The 25,342-nt window shown below is 47.4% G+C and overlaps 1 protein-coding gene across 9 annotated transcripts in view; it reads left to right on the top strand.

The window, feature by feature from the left end:
- Positions 1-25,342, top strand: part of RALGAPA1 (Ral GTPase activating protein catalytic subunit alpha 1) — a 508,613-nt gene that overhangs the window by 272,037 nt on the left and 211,234 nt on the right. For all 9 annotated transcript variants that reach the window (XM_082275707.1, XM_082275706.1, XM_082275704.1 and 6 more), the window contains 3 exons: positions 6,949-7,059; positions 7,180-7,248; positions 16,521-16,655. In XM_082275707.1, coding sequence (XP_082131833.1) covers positions 6,949-7,059; positions 7,180-7,248; positions 16,521-16,655 — 315 coding nt within the window. The remainder of the gene's footprint in view (positions 1-6,948; positions 7,060-7,179; positions 7,249-16,520; positions 16,656-25,342) is intronic.

Raw genomic sequence — 25,342 nt, 5'->3', positions numbered from 1 at the left:
ACCTGGGCTTCCATAACACCTGAGCAGTGCCACAGGCTGATTGCCTCCATGCCGCGCCGCATTGATGAAGTAATTCATGCAAAAGGAGCCCTGACCAAGTATTGAGTGCATACTATCCTGTACATGGATATAGTTTTCAGTAAGCCAACATTTCTGCATTAAAAAGCCTTTTTTATTTGGTCTTTTGAGATACTGAATTTTGGGTTTTCACTAGCTGTAAGCCTTATTCATCAAAACTAAAAGAAAGAAATGCTTGAACAATATCACTCTGTGTTTGTAATGCATCTATATAAAATATATGATTTTCAGTTTTTTAATTGAATTACTAAAATCAACTTTTTGTTGATATTTAAATTGTTTTAGAGGCAGCTGTATTCTTTGTCTTGTAATCTCTGTTTATTTTCTGGAAAGTAGTGCAAATGAATGCACATACTACAGGCTAAACATGGTCGACATATACAGAGGTGGCCAAAAGTTTTGAAATTGACACAAATATTAATTTTTACAAAGTCTGCTGCCTCAGTTTTTATGATGGCAATTTGCATATACTCCAGAATGTTATGAAAAGTGATCAGATGAATTGCAATTAATTGCAAAGTCCTTTTTTGCCATGAAAATGAACTTCATTCCATAAAAAAAATTCCACTGCATTTGTAAAGAAGGCTTCAGGACACCCAAGAAATTCCAGTTAGCGCCAAAACGGTCTCCTACAGTTAATTCAGCTACGGGATTGGGGCACCACCAGTGCAGAGTTTGCTCAGGAAAGCAGCAAGCAGGAGTGAGTGCATCTGCACGCACAGTGAGGCGAAGACTTTTGGGGAAAGGCCTGGTGTCAAGAAGGACAGCAAAGAAGCCACTTCTCTCCAGGAAAAATATCAGGGATAGACTGATATTCTGCAAAAGGTACAGGGATTTGACTGCTGAGGACTGGGGGGGGGGGGGGGTAAAGTCATTTTCTCTGATTAATCCCCTTTCCAGTTGTTTGGGACATCTGGAAAAAACCTTGTCCGGGGAAGAAAAGGTAAGCACTGCCATCAGTCCCTGTGTCTTGCCAACAGTAAAGCATCCTGAGACCATTCATGTGTGGGGTTCTTCTCAGCCAATGTAGTGGGCTCACTACTACCATAAGGCAAAAGTGATAACTAAGTGGCTTGGAGAACAAACTATCGAAATTTTGGGTCTGTGGCAAGGAAACTCTCCAGGCCTTAATCCCATTGAGAACTTGTAATGAATCCTCAAAAGGCAGGTGAACAAAAAAAATAAAAACCCAACAAATTCTGACAAACTCCAAGCATTGATTTTGCAAGAATGGGCTGCCATCAGTTAGGATGTGGCCCAGAAGTTGATTGGCAGAATGCCAGGGTAAATTGCAGAGGCCTTGAAAAAGAACAGTCAACCCTGCAAATATTGACTTGTACCGTAAATATACGTCAGTATACCATAGTAACACCTGACAAAAAATCTAAAAACACTGAAGCAGCAGACTTTGTGAAAATTTATTTCTCTGTCGCTCATTGACAGACGCAGTCCTCTTGATTAATATCAAATCGGGTTATACTGCCCTCTACAGGAGTAGGACACTAGGCAGAAGGAAAACGTTCTGGCCACACCTTAGGGGCAGTCCCTGAGGGTATATCCTCTCACTTCCTGCTACAGGATGTCAGTTTTTTTCTGTCTAGTTAGGAGTAAGGACCTAAGTTCCTTGCTGGGATCTTTGGTCCTGGCAAGATTTTTTAGAAAAAGTTTTTTTATAGGCAGCTTTTTTCTCCAGTTGTTCCTGTGAGATCTTCAAGCAAGTATGCTGAAACTGGGCGACGGGCTGGATGTTGAAATCCAGTGGTCACCCCAGTCAGCCTATGAGCGCGTGCAGGCCCTAGCTCCGCACTGGGTCGGCCGCGACATAGTCCCACTGGAGGGACTGACCCTGCGAGTTAAACGTCTCGCCTGGACGCCAGTGACCAACAGAGTCACGGCGTCCGTATTGGTCGACAGCCCCCCCACCTCGGTAGAGAGGGGTTCTGTCAGGAGTTGGCGCCCGCCTGTTCCGGTATGGTGAGTAAAATGTTCCCCCTCTCCCCCTGACAGGTTTGTGGGTGGACGCGGGCCCCTCCCTGGGATGATCGGACCCTTATGATCCTGGATCCCCTCTCTATCCTATAATAAGGTCACAGATCCCCCTCTTAAGGGTGATTTAGTGAATAAGAACCAGGAGGCTTGGTTTGGGAGCTGACTATCGGAAGTCACTGTATGAGGGGCACTGTAAAGGGACCATGACTGAAGTCAGTGGCTGGCATTTCTGTTAGGATGGCCATGTAAGAAGGTGATAGCATCCTACCTGATACATAAGGTTGCAATACAGGCCGATGCCTGTGCCTGGACTACCGCCATCCGCAGGCCGCCATCCTCCCGCAGGCCGCCATCCTCCCACAGGCCGTACACCTCCCGCAGGCCGCACAGGCTGATGACTACCTTCCGCAGGCCGCAGCAGGCCGCTGCCATCTTTCCACAGGCCGCCGCCATTTTCCCGCAGGTCGCGCAGGGCCGCCATCTTGGCATAGCCTCCTGTCTCCAGCATGGGGGCAGCCACTTTGGAGATGACCAGCTACCTCGAGGAGTAGCATGGGAGGCGCCGGAAGGCGTGTAAAGTGGCAGAGCCGCCTCCTTTACCCGGGAAAACGATCTAAAAGACTTCCTGTCTGTAAGAGACAGCGCTGAGAGCAGGTTGATAGAAACTTCTGTGCATCAGGTGGTGAGCCTTGGGGTCTCTCTCTCTCTCTCTCTCTCTCTCTCTGGGGTCCAAGCAGGTAACACTGAGGGGCGCTGTTGCGCTGGGGGATTACAAAAAAAAGTTTATTTCTTTGCAATAAAAAAAAAAAGTTTTTTTCTTTGCAATTATTTTTTGCTTGCTGGCAAGTGTCTTGAATAATCATGGACCCTGCCACACATGTATCCCCACCTGATCCCCTAGAGGTGGCCGCAGGACCCTCCAGTACCCCCACTTGTGATTGATGCATTATCAGCAGTTTTGGAGTCTTTGGTATCCCGGGTGGAGGTGGCCTGTCAGGGACAGGGATCAAGAAAGCGACCCCCGCCTTCCCCTATTTCATCTGACACTTCAGATACGGATTCTGAGCTGGTCACTGCAGCTGCAGGTCCCTCTTCTGGGGCTGCTGTCTCGGGTACGGTCTCCTCAGACACTGAGGAGGACGTTTCTGCCTCCGACATAGCGCAAGAAGAAGCGTTGGTGGACGCACTAGTCATGTCTGTCCAGGAAACCTTAAGTCTTGAGGTTACACCGGCAGAGGTAGCTGACTCTGAAATTCCCTTTTGGCACCAGCAAGCCTACTAAAATGGCGAAGGTTTTTCCCTTGCCCAAATGTTTTGGTAATCTAATTAAAGAAGAATGGGATCGTCCGAAACGAACCCCTGCTACTTCCAAACGCATTGCTAGGCGCTATCCGTTTGAGGAATCCCTCTTTAAAAAATGGACGGTACCACCAGTGGTGGACTCACCGATTTCCAGACTAAATAAAGCCACTGTTATCCCGTTGGAGGATGCTCCGTCCTTTAGGGATCCGGTGTATCGTAAAATGGAAGCGGAATCCCGCTCCATTTTTTCCCTGATCAGGTCAACCTTTAGGCCAGTGGTTGCCATTGGTTTAGTTTCACAAACATTGACAACAGTTCATCTGTGACGCCGCCCTGGACGCCACTCCCTTGTTAGGGCGTGCATCGGTTTCAGCAGTGGTCCTCAGACGCGTGTTGTGGTTAAAGTGCTGGTCGGTGGTGCGCCCCCACCCATCTCTGGGGTGGAGGGACGTCTTCACTGGTTGCCGGATCCAGGGCTTTCCAGAATCCCGGACAAAGGGGTTCGCGAGGTCATACGGTCGAGATACAAGATCGAGTTTTGATCACTTCTACCGGTGCGATTCTTCCCTTCCAACATTCGACTATCCCCGGATCGCTTAGAAGCTTTGCGGGGGGCAGTAATGGACTTGATGCAACAAGGAGTGGTAGTTCCCATTCCTTGAGCAGAACGTTTTCAGGGGTTCTATTCGAACCTATTCACAATACCCAGAAAGGAGGGCAAGGTGCGTCCAATTCTGGACTTAAGAGCACTCAAGTGTTTTGTCAGGGTACAAAAATTCAAGATGGAGTCCATCCGTACAGTGGTGGCCTCCCTGCATCAGGGGGATTTCCTGGCGTCCAGAGACAGCAAGGATGCCTATCTTCATATCCCCATCTTCGCAGGACATCAGCGTTTTCTTTGCGTCTCCCAAAGATCATCCCTGGTTCCCACCAGGAGACTGAACTATCTGGGCCTAACTTTGGATACATCCTTGGCAAGAGTGTTTCTCCTTGCGGAGAAACTCCAGAAGATTCAGTGAACGATTCGGATGTTGCTGTCCGTCAACTGGCCTTCCCTTCGGACTCGCATGAGGGTCCTGGGACTGATGGTGGCCTCCTTAGAGGCAGTACCGTTTGCCCTGTCTCATACCCGAATTCTCCAAAAGGAGATTCCTCTCAAATGGAATCGGAATCCCGATTCCCTGGACCATCGGATCCGGTTGAGAGAGCGGACCAGGGAGTCTCTGGTCTGGTGGCTTCGGTCTCTGATGCTCAACCAGGGGAAGTAATCTCTTCCGATAGAATCCAGGTTACCGATAAATGTATTGGAACTGAGAGCGATCAGACTTTGTCTGATTTACTGGACCGAGCAGCTCCAGGGCAGCCCGGTTCGAATCCAGTCGGACAAGGCCACGGCCGTGGCTTATGTCAATCACCAAGGGGGCACCAAGAGTGTCCTGGCGGCCATCGAAGTGGCCAGCATTCTTCGTTGGGCAGAACGGTTTGTTCCGGCTCTCTCCGCGGCAGATTATCTCAGCCGTCAGATTCTGGATCAAGGGGAATGGCCTCTTCATCCAGAGGTATTTCACCAGCTGTGCCTTCATTGGGGCACCCCGAATGTGGATCTGTTAGCATCTCGGCTTAACAGGAAGGTGCGGAGGTTTTGTAGCCCGCTCCCGAGAGCCTCTAGCGGACGCAGCAGACGCGCTGGTCGCCCCGTGGGGACAGTATCAGCTACTGTATGCCTTCCCTCCTCTCAAGTTACTGCCGAAACTTCTTCGCAGGATAGAGGTGGAGGGAATTCCACTTATCCTGGTAGCTCCGGACTTCCCTCGTCGACCCTGGTACGCCGACTTGGTCAGGCTGGTCGCGGACGCTCCTTGTAGACTTCCTCTCAGGGAGGATCTGCTGTCTCAGGGATTACAATCGCTGGCTTTAACGGCCTAGCTATTGAGACCCAGGTGTTGAAGGACAAGGGATTGTCAACTTCAGTTATTCCTACTTTAATTAAAGCAAGGAAAGCGACTTCCAGAAAAGTCTATCATCGCACATGGAGGTCTTGTATTGCGTGGTGTGAATCCCTTGGATTTCCTCCACGTGCCTATTCGGTGACCCCAATCTTGGCTTTTCTGCAACAGGGGGTTGAGCAGAAGCTGGCCTTGAGTACTGTCAAGGGTCAGGTTTCAGCGTTGGCAATCTTCTTTCAGAAGCCTTTGGCTACCTATTCCTTGGTGCGGAATTTCATCCAGAGGGTGCGGCACCTGGCTCCGCCGGTGCGCGCCCTTACTGCCCTGGGATCTTAATTTGGTGTTGTCGGTTCTTCAGAAACCTCCCTTTGAAAATATTAGGGAGATTCCCTTGCTATCCCAGAAGGGGGCCTTTTTGGTGGTTATCACTTCTGCACGCAGGGTGTCAGAACTGGCCACATTGTCCTGACGTTCCCCATATCTGGTGGTACATAAGGATAAGGTGGTTCTTCATCCGAATCCATCCTTCCTTCCTAAAGTGGTTTCAGAGTTTCATCTGAATGAGAATATTGTGTTACCTTCCCTGTGTCCTAAGCCTAGCCATCCTTGGGAGTTTGCATTACACTCCTTGGATGTGGTTCGGACAATCAGGGTACACTTGACTACTACGAACTCGCTTCGTAAGACGGATTCACTTTTTGTGATCACGGATGGCCCTAGAAAGGGGTTGCCTGTTTCTGCCGCGACCATCTCTAGATGTATCAGACAGACGGTGGTATAGGCTTATTCTATTTAAGGATCGGGATCCCCCGTTTCCTGTTAAGGCGCACTCTACTCGGGCGCTTAGTGCTTCCTGGGCCTTCCGCCATTAGGCGTCAGTGGTCCAGGTTTTCAAGGCGACTACTTGGTCGTCGGTTCATACCTTTACAAAATTGTATAAGGTTGATGTGCTGGCATCGGCGGAAGCCTCTTTTTGGCCGCAAGGTTCCTGCAGGCCGCTGTGTGAGGAGACTGTTGGTCTACCTCGAGGGTTTGTTGGGTTTTTCACTTAGGTCTCATCTTTTTGCTCGATGAGTCCTTGATGCTTCTGGTTGGCTCCGTTTGGGCCTTCTGGATTTTGATTTCTGTTATCCCACCCCTCATTTGTGGCACTGCTTTGGGACGGCCCGATTTGATATTAATCAAGAGGACTGCGTCTGTCAATGAGCGACAGAGAAAAATGGATTTTTGTAAAATCTTACCGTAAAATCCTTTTCTCTTAAGCTCATTGACAGACGCAGTACCCGCCCCTCTACTTTTGAGTTGGGTTGGGTTAAATTCTCTGACACTGCTTTGTGACATAACTGACATCCTGTAGCAGAAAGTGAGAGGATATAACGTTTTCCTTCTGCCTAGTGTCCTACTCCTGTAGAGGGCAGTATAACCCGATTTGATATTAATCAAGAGGACTGCGTCTGTAAATGAGCTTAAGAGAAAAGGATTTTACGGTAAGATTTTACAAAAATCCATTTATTTGTATCATTCTCAAAACTTTTGGCCGTGTCTGTACATTGTATATTTTTTTTACTGAAAATATTTCATGTTGTATTTTGTGATCTTAAACTTAATGGAAATATTTTTTATTGTGTTTCAGTTTCCCAACAAAGTGGTTGCACAAGTAGCATGTACTGTTCTGAATGTTCTTCTTAACTATGTCACGCAACTGCAAATATACCATCAGGACTACCCACTGAAAATCATAGAGGTAGGTGCCAATGGCTCCCACTTGTGTGCATGCATATGTTGCAAGGAGGGGGTTACCCTTTTTTTATTTTATACTTATTTTATTGAATTATACATGTGTTGTGTTTTTCTGTTCCTACAGATTCTGTTAGCCACTGTGACGCACCTTTTACCAACTGCAGAAACCTCATCCTATGAACAAGATAAACGGGTTAGTACTGAGGAGTAGATGCGTGTGCATTCTGTGTTTTTAAAAATGGAACAACTGCATAACTATAAATATAAACCTAAAGGAGTTGTAAGGTCATAAGGTTTTTTTTTTTATCTTAATGCATTCTATGCATTAAGAAACAAAAACCTTCTGTGTGCAGCAGCCCCCCTAAGACTTACCTGAAGTCCCTCTCTGTCCAGCAATATCCATGAGTGTATCAGCCATCTGAAATTCTCCCTCCTGATTGGTTGAGACACAGTAGTGGAGCCATTGGCTGCCACTGTTGTCAAAGTCAGCTAGCCAATCAGGAGAGAGCATGGGTGGGGCCGGGTCAGAGCTCCATGTCTGAATGGACACAGGGAGCTGCGACTCTGCTCCGGTGCCCCCATAGCAAACCTCTTGATGTGGGGGCACTGAACAGGAGGAAGGGGCTTGGATTACAGAAGAGGGACCCGAGAAGAGGAGGATCCAGGCTGCTCTGTGCTAATCCACTGCAACAGAGCAGGTAAGTATAACTTGTTTGTTATTTTTATAGGGGAAAAAAAATGAGACTTTACAATCACTTAAAAAATGTATGTCTTGTCAAAACTTTCCTTCATTTGAATAGAGTGGGAAAAGGTTAAAATCCCTTTCAGTTTAATAATTTACAGGGGGGTTCCAGAAAAAAAAGTGATGGTAACTCTCCAACGGCAACAGAGAGAAAAATAAAAATGCTTTACTTTAGTTGTAGGGATGGGCTCAGGCGTGTTCGGATCCTAGTCCCAATCCACTTGAGCAATCCCACCAGGAAGCCGTCACTGCACACTGCCAATCATGAGCAGCCTAGTCAGGGCTTGTGTATGTGCAGCTACAGGCTGGGAAATGCCTCACTGCCTATAATTGGCAGTGTGCAGTGACGGCTTCCTGGCGGGATTGCTCAGGTGGGTTGGAACTAGGATCCACGCACACCTGAGCCCATTCCTATTTAGTACAGTAGTGGAAAGCTAGAACACCTGGTTTTTTGCCCTTCCTTTCTGGTAAAACTGTTGTCACAACAGGAAGCGAGGGTGAGGTTTACTTATAAAGCCTCCAGTAAAAGCAAAAACCCAACAGGAGTTATAATCCTTCCCCACTTTATTCAAAACTAGGGAAAAAAAAAAAACCTGGTCTCTTTCGTTCATTGACGGACTCAGCTCCTGATTCTTCTTAACTTAACCATTGGATTATACTGCCTCCTACAGGAGTAGGACTCTAGGCAGGAAAAAGCTTGACTATGCCTATTCGCAGTCCCAGGGGGTATACAGCTATAGGCACTCAGTTTTTTATGCCTAGTCAGGAGTAAGGACCTAGTTCATTGCTGGGATCTCTGGTCCTGGCAATTTGTTAATTTTCAATGGAATTTTTTTTCCCCTCCTTTTTATTATTTTGTTCCTGTGAGAACTCTAATCAAGTGGGCAACAAACGGGATAATATAGATTCTTAAGGTCCCCCCCTGTCCAGCCAGCGAGTGCATTCAGACCGCAGCTCCAAGCTAGATTAGCCGCAACATAGCCCCACTGGAGGGGGGCTGGCCTGCGAGTTAAAAGTCTAGCAAAGACGCATACGAACTGGCTTCGGCCGGGTCGCAGCATTTCCTCCTGGACGACCGCACCCACATTACGATGGATCAGTGTCCTGTCCGGAGCGGTGCCCATCTGTTCCTGGTATGGTAAGTAGCTGTCCCCCCACTACCGCTGGAGAGTTTTGGGGTAGACGTGGGCCCCTCCTTGGGATGGTTGGACCCCCTGGGTTCCCCTCTCTTTCCCCCAGCCCTTCTAAATTTCCGGTCACTTTGGCTCTCCCCCCCCCCCCCCCCCAGTGAGGTTATGAGCTGGCAGTTGCCACATGCTCTTAAGGGGGGCTGGTTGGAGTTGCTGCTGACAAGGTTTTCCTGGTGCGCAACGGGGGGTTGAGCAGGGTTCCCTACCCTCCTTGGGGTTGGTGACTAGGGCATTGATATCCTCTGGGCTCCCTGTGGCGGTTGTTGGGCTGGGGTAGCAGATAGTTTAGCATTCGCGGACCTCGCACGGCTGGCCTACTACTCAGAAACTACGTGAGGCGGCCCCCTGAAGCCACTGCCTCCCGTTTGGGCATCCGCCTTCCCCTCCACTGCCGCTGGGTGGTTGGTTGCCCTCAAAAATTTAGACCGCGGCAGAGTCGGGCGCAGCCGTTGGATTGCGTGTAGCTGAAGCCCCCACTCTTCATTTGGGATTCTGCCGGGCCGAGGATCCGTGCAATTGTGGCTGGGCTCCCACAAAAATTTAGGCCGCTGCCTGCTTGGCCATGTTGTCAGCTTGGCACCTCCCTTGGACCAGGTGGAGCTGGGGGGAGCTTCGTTTTTAATGACAGTCTTGCCGCCATTATTGTGTGGGGCACCTGCCTTGGTTTAGAAATCCGTTTCACGCAGATTGCTGGCCCCCTTTTAAGGGGGCTATATCCTAATATGTCCTCTATGGAGGGCGACCCTTTTGTTTTTTTGCGGGATCCAATTGGTGGTCCATTTGTGCAAGACTTGTTACTTGGCCGGCCTCCCCTAATTGTTATGTTTTCGGGGTGAGCTCAGTATATAGCATCCCTACTGGGTCTGCATCCACGCACCCTAAGTGCTTAGATAGTGAGGATGATTCCTCTGCCCTCTAGTGGCGCTTAAATAAGCGCTGGTGAATGCACTGTTCGTGTCAGTGCGTGAAACTTTAAAAATGGAGTTTGCGGCTAATGCCGCATCGGAGGCACAGGTTCCTGGCACTCACAGGCCCTCCAAAGCGGCGAGGAAGTTTATCTTTCCGCTTACCTTGACAACTTGTCACGAAACAGTGGGGTTGTCCAAAATGCAGTGGTTGCTAGGCATTTTTTGCTTGCAGTAGCCTTATGATGATTTACTGCGTTAATGGTGGACGGTCCCAACTGTAGTAGATTCGCCGTTTTCCAGGTCAAATTGATTTACCTTTCCCGATTGAGGATTCCCAGACCTTTACAGGTCCAGCTAAAAAGAGGGTGGATGCTCTGGCCAGCCATATGTGCGTTGTTGCTGGTTCAGTAATTAGGCCGGTAATTACTATTGCCCTGGTGTCGCAAACTCTGACCGAATGGCCTAAGCTTTTACGCCGGGACCTGGAGGGAGAACAGCTTCCCCTGTCTTTGCGGAGCTGGCGGACCGGTTGCTCCAGGGGCTACAGTTTGTCTGTGATGCCTCTTTGGATGAGGCTCCTTTGATTTCTAGACTGTCTGCATTAGCAATGGTCCTTTGGCGCATTGTCTGGCTGAAAGGCTGGTCTGCGGACTAGACTTGTAAGAAGGTCTTTTCTGATCTCCCTCTTGTAGGGGATCGCCTGTTTTGAGCTTCCTTGGATGACATTGTTGAGTGACTCACAGGGGGAAAGAGTACTCTTCTTCCTCAGGCTACCAAGGGCAAGGAGCCCCGTCGTAGACATGGGCCATTTTCCTCGGCTCCTAAGTGCCCTCTTAGTCTCTGAGGATCTCAAGACAAGCGATCAAAAGTCAGGGCCTCCACCAGAGGTTCCAAGAGGACCTGGTCTGGCAAGCCCTGAGTGAGCTCTTCCAGACCTGCAGACAAGGCTGCCTCTGCATGAAAGGGCGCCCTCATCCATTTCTGGGGTGGGGGGACGTCTTCGCTGGTTTCCGGGTACATGGACCTCCCTGGTACAGGTCAAGTGGGTCAACAAAGTTATTCCATCAGGCTGCAAGTTAAAGTTGGGTCTTGTCCTCCGGAAAGGTTTTTTCCCTTCCAACCTGCACTTGTCCCCAGATCGCTTCCGGGGTCTCTTTGGGGCAGTGCGAGACTTGTTACTTCAAGGGGTCATTTGTTCCGATATCGACTTCGGAACATTTTCAGGGGTTTTTACTCAAACCTCTTTACAGTCCCCAGGAAGGAAGGCAAGGTACATCCAATTCGGGACCTCAAGGAGCAAAGCTGCTTTGTGTGGGTACAGAAGTTGCGTGGAGTCCATTCACATGGTAGCGGGTCCCTTTATCAGGGGGATTTCTTCTCGCTTCTATCGTCATCAAGGACGCCTACCTGCTCATTCTAATATGTGCTGGTCGCCAGCGCTTCCTCCATTTTGCCGTAGAGGAGGAGCATTATCACTTTGGGACGCTGACCTCTGGTCTCACCTCCACACCTTGGGTCTTCACAGGAGTGTTGGCCCCAGTGCTGGCATTGTTTGAGTTAGCGGGGGATCGCGGTACTGGGGTACATGGATCATCTTCTGCGAATGGAGACTCCAACTGCTTTGATAGACTACTGGAGATTGTTCTGCGACTTTTGAGGGAGTTTGGTTGGATCCTGAACATTCAGGAGTCTACTTTGGTTCTGTCAACAAAAACTGGACAATCTGGGTCTGACTCTGGACTCCACACATTGCAGTAGGCAATTCAGCTTCTGTTGTTCAGCAGACAGTCATCCCTCCAGGCTTGCATGCGCATGCTGGGCCTAATGGTGTCCACCCACGAGGCGGTCTGTTTGCACAGTTCCACCCAAGATCTCTGCTAAAGAGATTCTGGTGAAATGGGTCAAGGATCCACGGTCTCTAGTGGTGGCTTCGCTCTCTGGTGCTTCGACAGGGAAAATCCTTATCCCCCTCTACTGGATGGTTGTCTTCACGGTTGCCAGGTGTCCTCAGCCAAGATGTGCTCAGGGGGTGTGGACTCTGGCAGAGCCCAGACTGCTGATTAGTGTACTCGAACTCCGAGCGATCAGACTGTCTGGCTCATTGGACAATCGTCTTCAGGGGTGTCCGGTACAATTTATTTCGGACAATGCCACGGCAATGGTCTATGTCAACCACCAGGGGGGCACAAGAAGTGTCCTGGCGGGCTCAGTAAGTAGCCGGCATTTTAAGGTGGGCTGACTGATTCGTTCCAGCGCTCTCAAACTTCTACCAAGAGTCCTGTTCAGGATTCAGGCACAAGGGATTCCGGTCATTCTAGTGGCTCCAGACCCGCCTCGCCAGTCTTGGTATGTCGATCTGGTATGGCTGGTCACCGATGCTCCTTGGGGACTTTCTCTCAGGGAGGATCTGCTGTCCCAAGGACCAATCTATCATCCTTCTTTACAGTTGCTGGCTTTTGTTGCCCCCCTGGAATCCTACTGTGGGGCTTTCAGCTCAACTGCAGCTTCTATTTGAAAATATTCGGGAGGTTCCCTGCTTACACTGCCCCAGAAGGTGGTCTTCTTTGGTGGCTATCACTCTGCATACAGGGTGTCGGATCTGACAGCATTATCCTGTCATTCATCTTATGGTGATTCATAAGGATAAGGTATTGCTTTGCCTCTGCCGGTCATTCTTTCCTTTGGTGGTCTCTGTCATTTGAATGCAGATATTGTGTTGCTTTCCCTGTGTCCCAGGCCTGAACATCTGAAAGAAATCGCCTTGCATGTCTTGGATGTGGTCTGGGCAATTAGGGTGTACCTGGCACCTAAGGAGTCTTTTAGAAAGTCAGACCTTTTTTTGTGCTCATGGACGGACCTCACAAAGGGTTGTCCGCTTCTTCTGCGACCATTTCCAGATGGATCCAGACCGTGATTAAGTCCTATTGCATCAGGGGGCAGGTTCCTCCTTTCCCTGTTTAGGCGCTCTCTACTAGGGTGCTTAGTGTCTCCTGGGCTTTCCGTCTTCATGCATCAGTGACACAGGTTTGCAAGGCGGCCGCCTGGTCGCCAGTGAACACTTTTACAAAGTTTTTGTAAAGTGGTTGTGTTGGCATCTGCGGATGCTTCTTTTGACCGCAAGGTTTTGCTGGCTGCGGTTTAGAGGACCTGGTCCTCTTTTAGGGTCTATTGTTTTTTCAGTTGAGTTCCAGTTGTTTATGGTTAGCTCTATGTTACCTGGTTTCTTATGGTTAGCCTTGGGAATTTTTTTCCAATGTTTTCCCTCCCCTAATGTTTAACACTGCTTTGGGATGTCCCAATGGTTAAAAAGAATCAGAAGCTGTATCAATGAACGAAAGACAAAATGGGATTTTGGACTTACTGTAAAATGTATTTCTCTGATGTTCATTGACAGACACAGCACCCACCCCTCTGTGGAGTTGGCTTTCTTCTGACACTGCTTGGAACAAAACTGAGTGCCTAGTGCCTATAGCTGAGAGTGGGTGTAAACCCCTGGGACTGCCCATAGGCGTAGTCAAGCTTCTTCCTGCCTAGTGTCCTACTCCTGTAGGTGGCAGCATAAACCCAGGGGTCAAGAAGATCTGGAGCTGTGTCCGTCATTGAACATCAGAGAAAAGTATTTTACAGTAAGAGTTTGTAATCCATCTCAGTCTTGCTGTTAGCCTCAGTAATGGATTTCTTCTGGAAAGTGGATCGGCAACCAATCTGTGTGCTTCCAAATCATATGATCCTAATGATTTCCCAACCATAGAGATCTTCTGAAATGTGAATTACTGTAACAACCTTTCTCAATACTCACTATATTGCATCTACTTCTCTATCACTTCACATTGGTTCTAGCTGAGGAGAAAGGAAACTGGTGTGGCAGGCAGCAATCCTGTAATAGTCTGTTAAGGTAAAGGTTAACAATCAGAAAACAAATATGAAATATCTATGTACTATCTGTTTACCCTCCAAATGCTTGGTAAATCCATTGAACAATTCTTGTGTTATAAATGGTTCTAAATATATATATTCAGTGGAATATATTTCTCGCGCCTAGGAGTACCTAACCAGATGTTTGCTAGGGGTAGATGGATAAACAGAAAAATGTGTGGGCTATGCAGCTGCTATAAAGGGCAAAGTGAATGTGTCTGTATTTCCCAACGAATTGAGAAAGAATATAGCGCTTGCTGGTATGTGCAGGAACTAACGGAATAAAATATATAAAATCTATGTTTCTAAAATCATTAAAATGGGCTAGGCCCCTAAGAAATACACATATATAAATAAACAAGTAGTGAATGTGCCAATGATCAAGTCCAAAGATTCAGTGTAATATCAAAGTGCAAAGTGATACAAAAACAGTTCATAGGTGGCCCATTTGTGATTGCTCAAAAACAGCCAAAAGAAAAAAAGCCAGAAAAAAAATGAAAGTGCTGGTGCTTGGTGTTGATTCCTCCAATGAGACAAGATGTCCGGTCATGCAAATATTGAGGAAAGATGTACACTCACCAGATACGGTGGGTCTCTACTACCTTACGGTAAAGAGACCATCAGAACTTTTTGTGACCCTCCAGGTCTAGATAGTGGCAGCTGCTGCGCTCCTCTCCCTCTTCAGCCGGGATCCCCCAAGCGGGATGTGCGGGCTCCGTGTGGTTCCTCCAGTGATGTTTAGGGAAAAAAGAAGGAAGGCTCCAGATAGTGCCGTATCATTTAATCACGTTTATTGTGCAAAAAAAGTCGATACAAGTTAAAAAACGCTGTGCAATCCCTCTAGTGGATGTCTGTAGCGTGGAGAGCGGTTTGCGTTCCAGCTGACTTCCGGGTTTGACGGAGTGCGTTCCACCTGATGCGCGTTTCGTCAGAGCGTAGTGACGTCTGAAGACGTCACTACGCTCTGACGAAACTCGCGCCAAGTGGAACGCTCGCCGTGAAACCCGGAAGTTAGCTGGAACGCAAACCGCTCTCCACGCTACAGACATCCACTAGAGGGATTGGATTGCACAGCGTTTTTTAACTTGTATCAACTTTTTTTGCACAATAAACTTGGTTAAATGATACGGCACTATCTGGAGCCTTCCTTCTTTTTTCCCTAAACATCACCGGAGGAACCGCACGGAGCCCGCACATCCCGCTTGGGGGATCCCGGCTGAAGAGGGAGAGGAGCCCAGCAGCTGCCACTATCTAGACCTGGAGGTTCACAAAAAGCTCTGATGGTCTCTTTACTGTAAGGTAGTAGAGACCCACCGTATCTGGTGAGTGTACATCTTTCCTCAATATTTGCATGACCAGACATCTTGTCTCATTGGAGGAATCAAAACCAAGCACCAGCTTTTTTTCTGGCTTTTTTTCTTTTGGCTGTTTTTGAGCAATCACAAATGGGCCACCTATGAACTGTTTTTGTATCACTTTGCACTTTGATATTACACTGAATCTTTGGACTTGATCATTGGCACATTCACTACTTGTTTATTTATATATGTGTATTTCTTAGGGGCCTAGCCCATTTTAATGATTTTAGAAACCTAGATTTTATATATTTTATATTTTATTCCGTTAGTTCCTGCACATACCAGCAAGCGCTATATTCTTTCTCAATTAGTTGGGAAATACAGACATATAAATGGTTCTGCTTAAATATCAATCAGTGTACATATTAAAAAAAAGTCTGCTATACGTTCACAAGTTGTTTTAGTAGAACTTTTAACACCTCTAAAGTCTGCAAAACATAACTTTCTCGATACTTGTCCACCACCCTTGATACAGGAAACTCATTCAATATACTGTACATGACCTCCAGGTTATAAATAGGTCATGTAACCCATGAATAATTCAACTGATGATCTGTAGGTACATGGGCAAGTAATCTCCTGCATATACCAACTTCACCCAAACGTATGAAATGAATAAGGAGCAGCTCAAATACAGTAAATTCCATGGCATATTGAGTTTTTTTTTAATTAAATGCAATAACACTATAAAAACATTTGTTGAATGCCATTTTAGCACTCATTTTATGTTTGTACTGATAGTGAAGCGCATGCATTTGGGATCTGAATTCATGTGATACTGCTGTGCATGCACTCAAATGAATGTGATCGTATGTTGGGATCTGTATTTATACGATGATGCTGTCCATGCACTTATTAAATATGAGTGTATTCTGGAGTTGCATACTCTCACCACATGGAGAGTTCCTGCTGCTACAAACGGTCAAGAGTAGTGATAGCAGTATCACTACTCCTGTCAGCGTAGCACAGGAAGTCAAATCGGGAGAGCAGAAGAGACCTGGAAGGAGGTGCTGGCTGTGCTTTCTCTCCCCTCCAGCTCCTCATCCTGCCACTGCAGCGCTTCTGCAGGATTTGTGCTAGGAGGGGAGATTTGGGAAGGGAGAGGATTTGAGCTAGGATTGGGGGGGGGGGGGGTTAATATTTGTGCTGGGATGGGAGGTTTGCACTGAGAAGAGGGGGAATTTTTGTTTGGGAGAATTTTGGCTTGCAAAGGATTTTCGCTGACACACGTTCTTCGTACCTCTTGGGGAGGGAGGGCCGTGCAGTTTGGCATCCTCTCCCTGATTGCTAGATGATTTTGTCCCGGCACTGATTTGATATGAATAACTGTTATTTTTATGTTCTTTTTGCAGTTGGTGGTGTCCTTGCTGCTCTCGCTCCTGGATTGGCTGATGGCACTGCCTTTATCAGTATTACTAAAGCCAGTGCGGCATGCTGGCACTGAAAATCAGGGAAGGGAGAATTCTGTGTTGAACTGTGCATATAAGGTAAAGTGCATTTGTGAGGGTTTCATTTATTGTAATATGCAGTTATTTGTTGCATGTTTACCTAAAAGAGAAGAGCATTAACAAATAAATAAATAAACAATACTCACCTAGGTGGATGTAACATCAGTCACCCGCTTTCTCTAAAACTGAGAACTGTGTCTTTCCTTCCCTCTAGTGCTCACTGAAGCGCCGGGCTGTGGAGGGGGTGGGAGCTGTTGGCTCACTCTCTGGGAGGCTGAGCCAGCTGCCGTTCCTGGCCTCTGGGGGGATCCTGAACTTAAAGTTGGTATCTTTGCAGAGCCTGGAGAGGCTGAGTGACGTCAGCCAACAGTGGACTTTAGCCTGCTGTCTGCTAAAAATGGGTCACAGGAATGCAGAACAAAGTGCACTTCTGTGACCCACAGTAGAAGTAGTGCCAAAATAAGTTTGGGCCTAATTCTTTAAAAAAAATTATATAGATACCCTTCTCCTTCATGGACTCTGCAACAAAAGCAAGAATAAATATATTAGCTGTGCTTGGCAGAAACCAGCCTATCCTCTGCTTGTGACCAGGGCATATGACTATTTCATATTTGCCTATATTCAGAGAAACAGGTGGAGCTCTAGGCTTCTTTTCACGTGTTTACTGGTCTTGTATTCTTTTGCCTAAAATGCCTCAGGCAGCAGATGTGCAGCTCTCTGTGAAGATCTAGAAGAAGCACAGACAGGAGTGTAAGACTACGGCGGTATTTTTCTCTCCATGAAAAATCTAATGCTGAGCCCAATGCAAACGGCAAAATACACAAGTGAAACACACTTTATGTGAACTGTCTTAAGGCCTGTACAAACGATAAGAAAATCGGAAGTAAAATTTTGTCCAATTTTCGTATTGTTAGTATGGTGCTTTCGACAGCCGATTTATTAATTTTCATTCGGCAAAAGCTGAATATGTAGGCTATAAAATTGTAATTGTACATGAACACACTTCCAATTTTCGTTTAATTAGTGCAGTTTTTGTCCGAAAAAAAATCAGAAGAGCAAGACTACGCATGCTTGAAAACGAAAGAATAACAATTCAACACATAACATCACTTCTGAAGTTGAATTCTGTCGTACTAGAATTTTCATATATTGAGTAACCTCTTCACTTTCAATATCAGACTAGCATGCAACAAAAAATGCACGAAAATTTGTCCGATAATCTGATCGTGTATACGAGGCCTTACCTGCTGAAAGTTTTGTAATGCAGCCAGTCTTTTTACCCGGGCACATCTTCCATACTCCATAATCAGTGACCTCAATGTTACTTACTGCAGTTAGGTAATATGCAAACAGAAGCAACAGTGCTACTACTCATACAACTTACCGATGAAAGAGCTCTCGGTTGCCTGATCCACAACTGTTTCATTGAGTGCATATATAGAAAGATGATCCGCACACTGGCAGTTGCTCTTAATTAAAATCTTCATCTTTATTCAAAAACCATAGAACACAACTGCTGATCAGATCAGTTGAATCGTTTTGGCCTACAAGGCCTTAGTCATAACTACATTTCTCTATCGCTCAATGACAGACGTAGTCTTCTTGATTCTCAAGAGCTGGGTTATGTTGTCTCCGCAGGAGTAGGACTAGGCAGAAAGACAAAACGTTCTGGCTCCACCTTAGGGGCAGTCCCTGAGGGTATATCCTCCCTCTCTCTGCTACAGGGAATCAGTTTTTTTCTGTCTAGTCAGGAGTAAGGACCTAAGTTCCTTGCTGGGATCTTTTGGTCCTGGCAAGACTTTTTTCTTTAAGAAAAAGACATTTTTTAGGTAGTTTTCTCCAGTGTTTTTTCCTGTGAGATCTTCAAGCAAAAATGCCGGACTGGGCGACACTTGTGGTCACCCCAGCCGGCCTACGAGCGCGCGCAGACCATGGCATTGCGCTTGGTCGGCCGCGACACATTCAAGTAAGTATGCGGGGCCGGGCGACGGGCTGGATGTTGAGATCCAGTGGTCACCCCGGTTTCTGCCTACGAGCGCGTGCAGACCAGAGCTCCGCGCTGGGTCGGCCGCGACGGAGTCCCAGTGGAGGGACTGACCTTGCGAGTTAAAAGTCTCGCTTGGACGCCAGGAACCAGAGAGTCGAGGCGTCCGGAGTGGTCCACAAACCCCCACCCCGGTGGAGAGGGTATTGTGAAGAGAGGGTGCCTGTCGGTTCGGTATGGTGAGTAAACGTTCCCTTTTTTCCTCGTTATGAGGCAGTATGTATTATGGGCCCCTCCATATATGGTCAGTATATATCTGATACTTACAAGTCCCCCTTGTAATACAGCATGTGTTTGTGGGAAGTGGACTTGGTTTAAGAGCTAACACTCTACCCAGCAGACTGTAACATTACAGCAGACATAGGAGGTATAATCCTACCTTATGTGTAGTGTATCTCCTGTAGATCCATATATCGCCTCTTAGCAGAGATGCAGGTGGATGTGCTGGGAAAACGATTTCGGCGGTCCGCCGCCATTTTGCCGTAGACCAAATGCATGTATGTCCTCAGGTCACGCCGGCCGCCATGTTTTTGGAGTCTTATGTCTCTTCTATGGGGGCGGCCATGTTTTGTGAGCCCAGCTATCTCGTGGAGAGCTGGGAACGCCGGAAGGCGTACACAGGGGGCGGAGCCACGTCCTTCTACCCGGGAAAAAGCAAACCGCTCCTTCCAGTCTGTGTAAGACAGACGCTGACTGCAGTTGGTTGGAAACTGCACTGCATCGGTTGGTGAGCCTTGGGGGTCCCTCTCTCTCTCTGTGGGATCGAGAAGCAGGTACTCTGAGGGGCGCTATTGCGCTAGGGGGAGACACAGAAAAAAAAAAAAAAAAAGAAAAAGTTTTTTGTTTTGCTGGCAAAGGTGTCCTGAATTAACATGGACCCTGCCACTCATGTATCTCCTCCGGATCCCCTCGAGGGGTCTGCGGGATCCTCCAGCACCCCATTGACAATTGAATCATTGTCAGCTATTATGGAAACTTTTGTGTCCCGGGTGGAAGTGGCTTGTCAGGGACAGGGTGCAAGAAAGCGACCCCCGCCTAACCCCTTATTATCTGAAACCTCGGATTCAGACTCTGAGCCCATTTCTGCAGTTGCAGGTACTTCATCTGGGATTGGTGTCTCGGGTCCTGTCTCTTCAGACAGTGAGGAGGATGTTTCGGCATCCGCCATAGCCCGAGAGGAAGCGTTGGTAAACGCACTCATTGTATCTGTTCAAGAGACCTTAAGGTTACAGGGTATTCCATCGGAAATAGCTGAAAATGAAATCCCTTTTGGGACTAAAAAACTCATCAAAGTGGCGAAGGTTTTTCCATTGCCCAAATGTTTTGGCAATCCAATCGAAGAAGAATGGCGTCTGCCAAAACGCACTTTTACTATTTCTAAACGCATTGACAGGCGTTATCCGTTTGAGGAAACCCTCAGTAAGAAATGGACAGAACCACCTGTGGTGGATTCACCAATTGCTAGATTGAATAAAGCCACGGTTATTCCTTTAGAAGACGCTCCGTCTTTTAAAGATCCAGTGGATCGCAAGATAGAAGCTATGTCTCGCACCATGTTTTCCTTGATTGGATCAGCTTTCAGACCTATAATAGCTATTGGTCTGGTTTCGCAGGCTGTAACTGAATGGACCAAGTGGTTACGCCGGGACTTAGAAGAGGTCCCTCAGGCGGTATCAGATTTGTTGGAACAAATGATACAGGGGTTACAGTTTGTGTGTGATGCGGCGTTAGACGCCACTCCATTATTGGCGCGAGCATCAGTCTCAGCAGTGGTTCTCAGGCGTACACTGTGGCTAAAAGGTTGGTTAGCCGACCAAGGTTCCAAAAAAGCATTGGCTAATACCCCTTTTCAGGAGAGCGTCTATTTGGAGCCAACTTAGATGAGATCATTAAAGATCTCACGGGTGGAAAGAGCACCTTTTTACCGCAAAATTTTAAAGGTAGAGGAACTCGTCAAAGACGAGGGCCTTCTTTTTCTGCTCACAAGAGGTTTTTTCGTCCCGCGGGTGAAAAAACTAAGTCCTCCAAAACTCCTGCAGGAGGCGTCAGGGGTCGTTGGTCGGGCAAGCAAAAGCCCGCCCCCGCCAGACCTGAAGATAAACCATCCAAAGCCTGAAGGTGCGCCCCCACCCATAACTGGGGTGGGGGGACGTCTTCGCCGGTTCCCGGATCCATGGCTTTCCAGAATCCCGGACAAATGGGTTTGCGAAGTCATAAGGTCAGGGTACAAGATCGAGTTTCGATCTCTCCCACCAGCGCGATTCTTCCCTTCCAATATCCAACTATACTCAGATCGTTTAGAAGATCTGCGGAGAGCAGTCACAGATTTACTACAACAAGGAGTGGTAGTCCACGTTCCTTGGACAGAACGGTTTCAAGGGTTTTATTCAAACCTATTTACAATACCCAGGAAAGAGGGCAAAGTGCGTCCAATTCTGGACTTAAGAGCACTCAATTCTTTTGTCAACATAAGAAGATTCAGAATGGAGTCCATTCGCACAGTAGCAGCCTTCCTGCATCCAGGGGATGTCCTAGCGTCCATAGACATCAAGGACGCCTATCTTCACATTCCCATTTTCGCAGGACATCAGCGGTTTCTACGCTTTTCCGTAGAAGAGAACCACTATCAGTTTGTGGCGTTACCTTTCGGTCTCGCCACGGCTCCGCGGGTCTTCACAAAGGTGTTGGCCCCAATGTTGGCACTTCTGCGCCAAAGAGGCATATCGATCCTTGGTTACCTAGACGATCTTCTGCTTCATGCAGAGTCTCCTCAGACCTTGCTACAAAACATAGAAATTACTATGATTTCTTTACAGGAATTCGGGTGGCTGGTGAACCAGCAAAAGTCATTTCTGGTTCCCACCCAGAGGCTCGAATATCTGGGTCTAATTTTAGACACAGTCAAGACAAGAGTTTTTCTTCCGGTAGGGAAACTCCGAAAGATTCAATCAGCAGTCCAGTTGTTACTGTCCAACAGCTGGTCTTCCCTTCGGACTTGCATGAGGGTTCTGGGGTTGATGGTGGCTTCATTCGAAGCAGTCCCATTTGCCCAGTCCCATACCTGAATTCTTCAGCAAGAGATTCTTCTCAGATGGAATCGGAATCCGGAATCCCTGGACAATCAAATCCGATTGAGCAAACAGACCAGAGAGTCTCTGGTCTGGTGGCTTCGGTCTCCAATGCTCAGCCAGGGAAAGTCATTTCTGCCAATATATTGGACGATAGTGACCACGGATGCCAGTCTATCCGGATGGGGAGGAATTCTCGGTCAGTTATCTGTCCAGGGACTTTGGTCCCCGGAAAAATCCAGGTTACCGATAAATGTATTGGAACTGAGAGCGATCAGACTTTGTCTGATTCACTGGACCGAGCAGCTCCAGGGCAGCCCGGTTCGGATCCAGTCGGACAATGCCACGGCCGTGGCTTATGTCAATCACCAGGGGGGCACCGAGAGTGTCCGAGCGGCCAAAGAAGTGGCTTGCATTCTTCGCTGGGCGGAACGATTTGTTCCAGCAATCTCTGCGGTGTTCATTCCGGGGGTGGAGAATTGGCAGGCAGATTATCTCAGCCGTCAGACTCTGGATCAGGGGGAATGGTCCCTCCATCCAGATGTTTTCCACCAGTTGTGCCTACGGTGGGGCACCCCGGATGTCGATCTGTTGGCATCACGATTCAACAGGAAAGTTCAGAGATTCGTGGCTCGCTCCCGCGATCCTCTAGCAGAAACCGCAGACGCACTGATCGCCCCGTGGGGGCAATACCAGCTAATATATGCCTTCCCTCCTCTCGCGTTACTGCCAAGACTTCTTCGCAGGATAGAGGAGGAAGGAATTCCAGTAATTCTGGTAGCTCCGGACTGGCCTCGTCGAGCTTGGTACGCCGACGTGGTCAGACTGGTGGCGGATGTCCCGTGGAGACTTCCTCTCAGGGCTACTGTCTCAGGGACCGATCTTCCATCCTGCTTTACGATCGCTGGCTTTAACGGCCTGGCTATTGAGACCCAGGTGCTGAAGGACAAAGGTTTGTCAGCTTCAGTTATTCCTACTCTAGTTGAAGCAAGGAAAGCGACTTCCGGAAAGATTTATCATCGTACATGGAAGTCCTACATTGCATGGTGTGAACCTTTGGGGTTCCGTCCTCGGTCTTATTCGATTAGTCGAATATTAGCTTTTCTGCAACAAGGGGTTGAGCAGTAACTGGCCTTGAGTACTATCAAGGGTCAGGTCTCAGCATTAGCCATCTTCTTTCAGAAGCCTTTGGCTACTCATTCCTTGGTGCGGAATTTCATCCAGGGGGTGCGACATCTGGCTCCGCCAGTGCACGCGCCGTTACCCCCCTGGGATCTTAATTTAGTGTTGTCGGTTCTTCAGAAACCTCCCTTTGAAGATATTAGGGAGATTCCTCTACCTACGTTGTCCCAGAAGGTGGCCTTCTTGGTGGCTATTACTTCTGCACGCAGGGTGTCAGAACTGGCCGCATTATCTTGTCGTTCACCATATCTGGTGGTTCATAGAGATAAGGTGGTTCTTCGTCCGAATCCATCCTTCCTACCAAAAGTGGTTTCAGAATTTCATCTGAATGAAGAAATTGTATTACCTTCCCTGTGTCCTAAGCCCAGTCATCCTCGGTAATTTGCTTTACACTCCTTGGATGTGGTCCGGGCGATCAGGGTATACTTGAAAACGACAGACTCGTTTCGCAAGACGGATTCACTTTTTGTGATCCCAGATGGACCCAAAAAGGGGTTGCCTGCATCTGCCGCGACCATTTCCAGATGGATCAGACAGACGGTAGTACAGGCTTATTCTATTAAGGGTCGGGAGCCCCCGTTCCCTGTTAAGGCGCACTCCACTCGGGCACTTAGTGCGTCATGGGCCTTTCGCCATCAGGCGTCAGTGGTCCAGGTGTGCAAGGCGGCTACCTGGTCGTCGGTGCATACCTTTACTAAACATTATAAAGTTGATGTAATGGCATCGTCTGATGCCTCGTTTGGCCGCAAGGTTTTGCAGGCCGCAATTTGAGGAGACCAGTGGTCTACCTCGAGGGTTTTTTCCGTTGGAAAATTTTTCTTTAGTCTCATTCTTTGTTTATAATGAGCCTTTAAAACTTCTAGTTTGGCACCGGTTGGGCCTCCTAGATTGGATTTGATTTTGTCAATCCCACCCCTCATTTGTGGGACTGCTTCTGGATGTCCCAGCTCTTGAGAATCAAGAAGACTACGTCTGTCAATGAGCGATAGAGAAAAATGGATTTTTGTAAGATCTTACCGTAAAATCCTTTTCTCTTAAGCTCATTGACAGACGTAGTACCCGCCCCTCTATCATTGAGTTGGGTTGGGTTAAATTCTCTGTACTGCTTTAAAACAGAACTGATTCCCTGTAGCAGAGAGAGGGAGGATATACCCTCAGGGACTGCCCCTAAGGTGGAGCCAGAACGTTTTGTCTTTCTGCCTAGTCCTACTCCTGCGGAGACAACATAACCCAGCTCTTGAGAATCAAGAAGACTACATCTGTCAATGAGCTTAAGAGAAAAGGATTTTACGGTAAGATCTTACAAAAATCCATTTTTAGACCCAAAACTTTGAAATATATAGTGGTTTTACATATAGACTCCACCTATTAATTGTCCTAATTGGTTTTAGACAATTGACAAAAGGCAAAATCAATTGAAGTATGCCCTAGGGAGACCCATGTATGTGCCACTAATGACACAATGATAGTATACATAGAGAAAAATAAAAAAAATAATAAGTTAATGAAGAAATTATTCCACGGGGGTCTCCGTATCAAAAAGATCCCCACAACTGTTTATTCTGGGATTTTTGTACAAGAGTGGAACATTATCCTGTCTAACTGCTCATTTGAATATATGAGACTAATTGTACAATATTAGCAGTATTGCTTGAATAAAATCAACTCCAACATTAAGGACCAAAGAGAAGCAGTAGACACATTTTGTACATTTACCCACTTTCTCTGACCAACAAGATAAATTACAGCAAATAATAGAGGAATTAGAAACACTGATTACACAAGTCAAAAGGTCTAAATACCTTTGAGATGTGGTACTGTGTAAGAGTGGGGGGAGGAGGAGTGGAAGTCAGAGCACAACACTAAGGTCAATTCTCAAGAAAAGACAAAGATCTGCTAATATCATTAAGAAAGTGAACTTCAGCTCACCAGAGCCATCAAACTCGCTTTCTGGAGCTTCAGACACAGCTGAGAGAGATGTTGTCTGCTCCTGATACACTTGCTGCCTTGGGAGCGTCTACTTCCCGTGTCTCCTCAGACAAGTTTTTACTGGTGGTAATGCTAATCCTGGGGTGTCAAAAAAATGCCACACAAGAGATAGATCGATATCCAAAGAAAAACGCAACCAGAAAGCAAAATACCACTGGAAGAGACAAAGATGAGGAGGGGGAAGGACGTAGATCAGCGCTATCCGCAGAGGAGAAGAAATGAATTACAGAATGGATTTGACAGAATCCGAGCTGTCTCTCCTGTCTCGGGGTCTGTCATTTTCACCCACCTATTGTTTCGATATTTTCAACACTATATTCGATACCAACAGGTTTGTAAGGAACCTTTTGTTGCGTAAACACTTCCAACAGGGGGAGGATGCACAGGTGGATGACCCATTGACATCAGAGACGGTAAGTGGATCTGATCAAACCCAATCTATT

Source organism: Pelophylax lessonae (assembly GCF_965119305.1).
Source record: "Pelophylax lessonae genome assembly, chromosome: 13".
NCBI classification, from domain to species: Eukaryota; Metazoa; Chordata; class Amphibia; order Anura; family Ranidae; genus Pelophylax; species Pelophylax lessonae.
The sequence above is the reverse complement of the archived record's forward strand: the minus strand, read 5'-3'. Positions and strand labels throughout refer to the sequence as shown.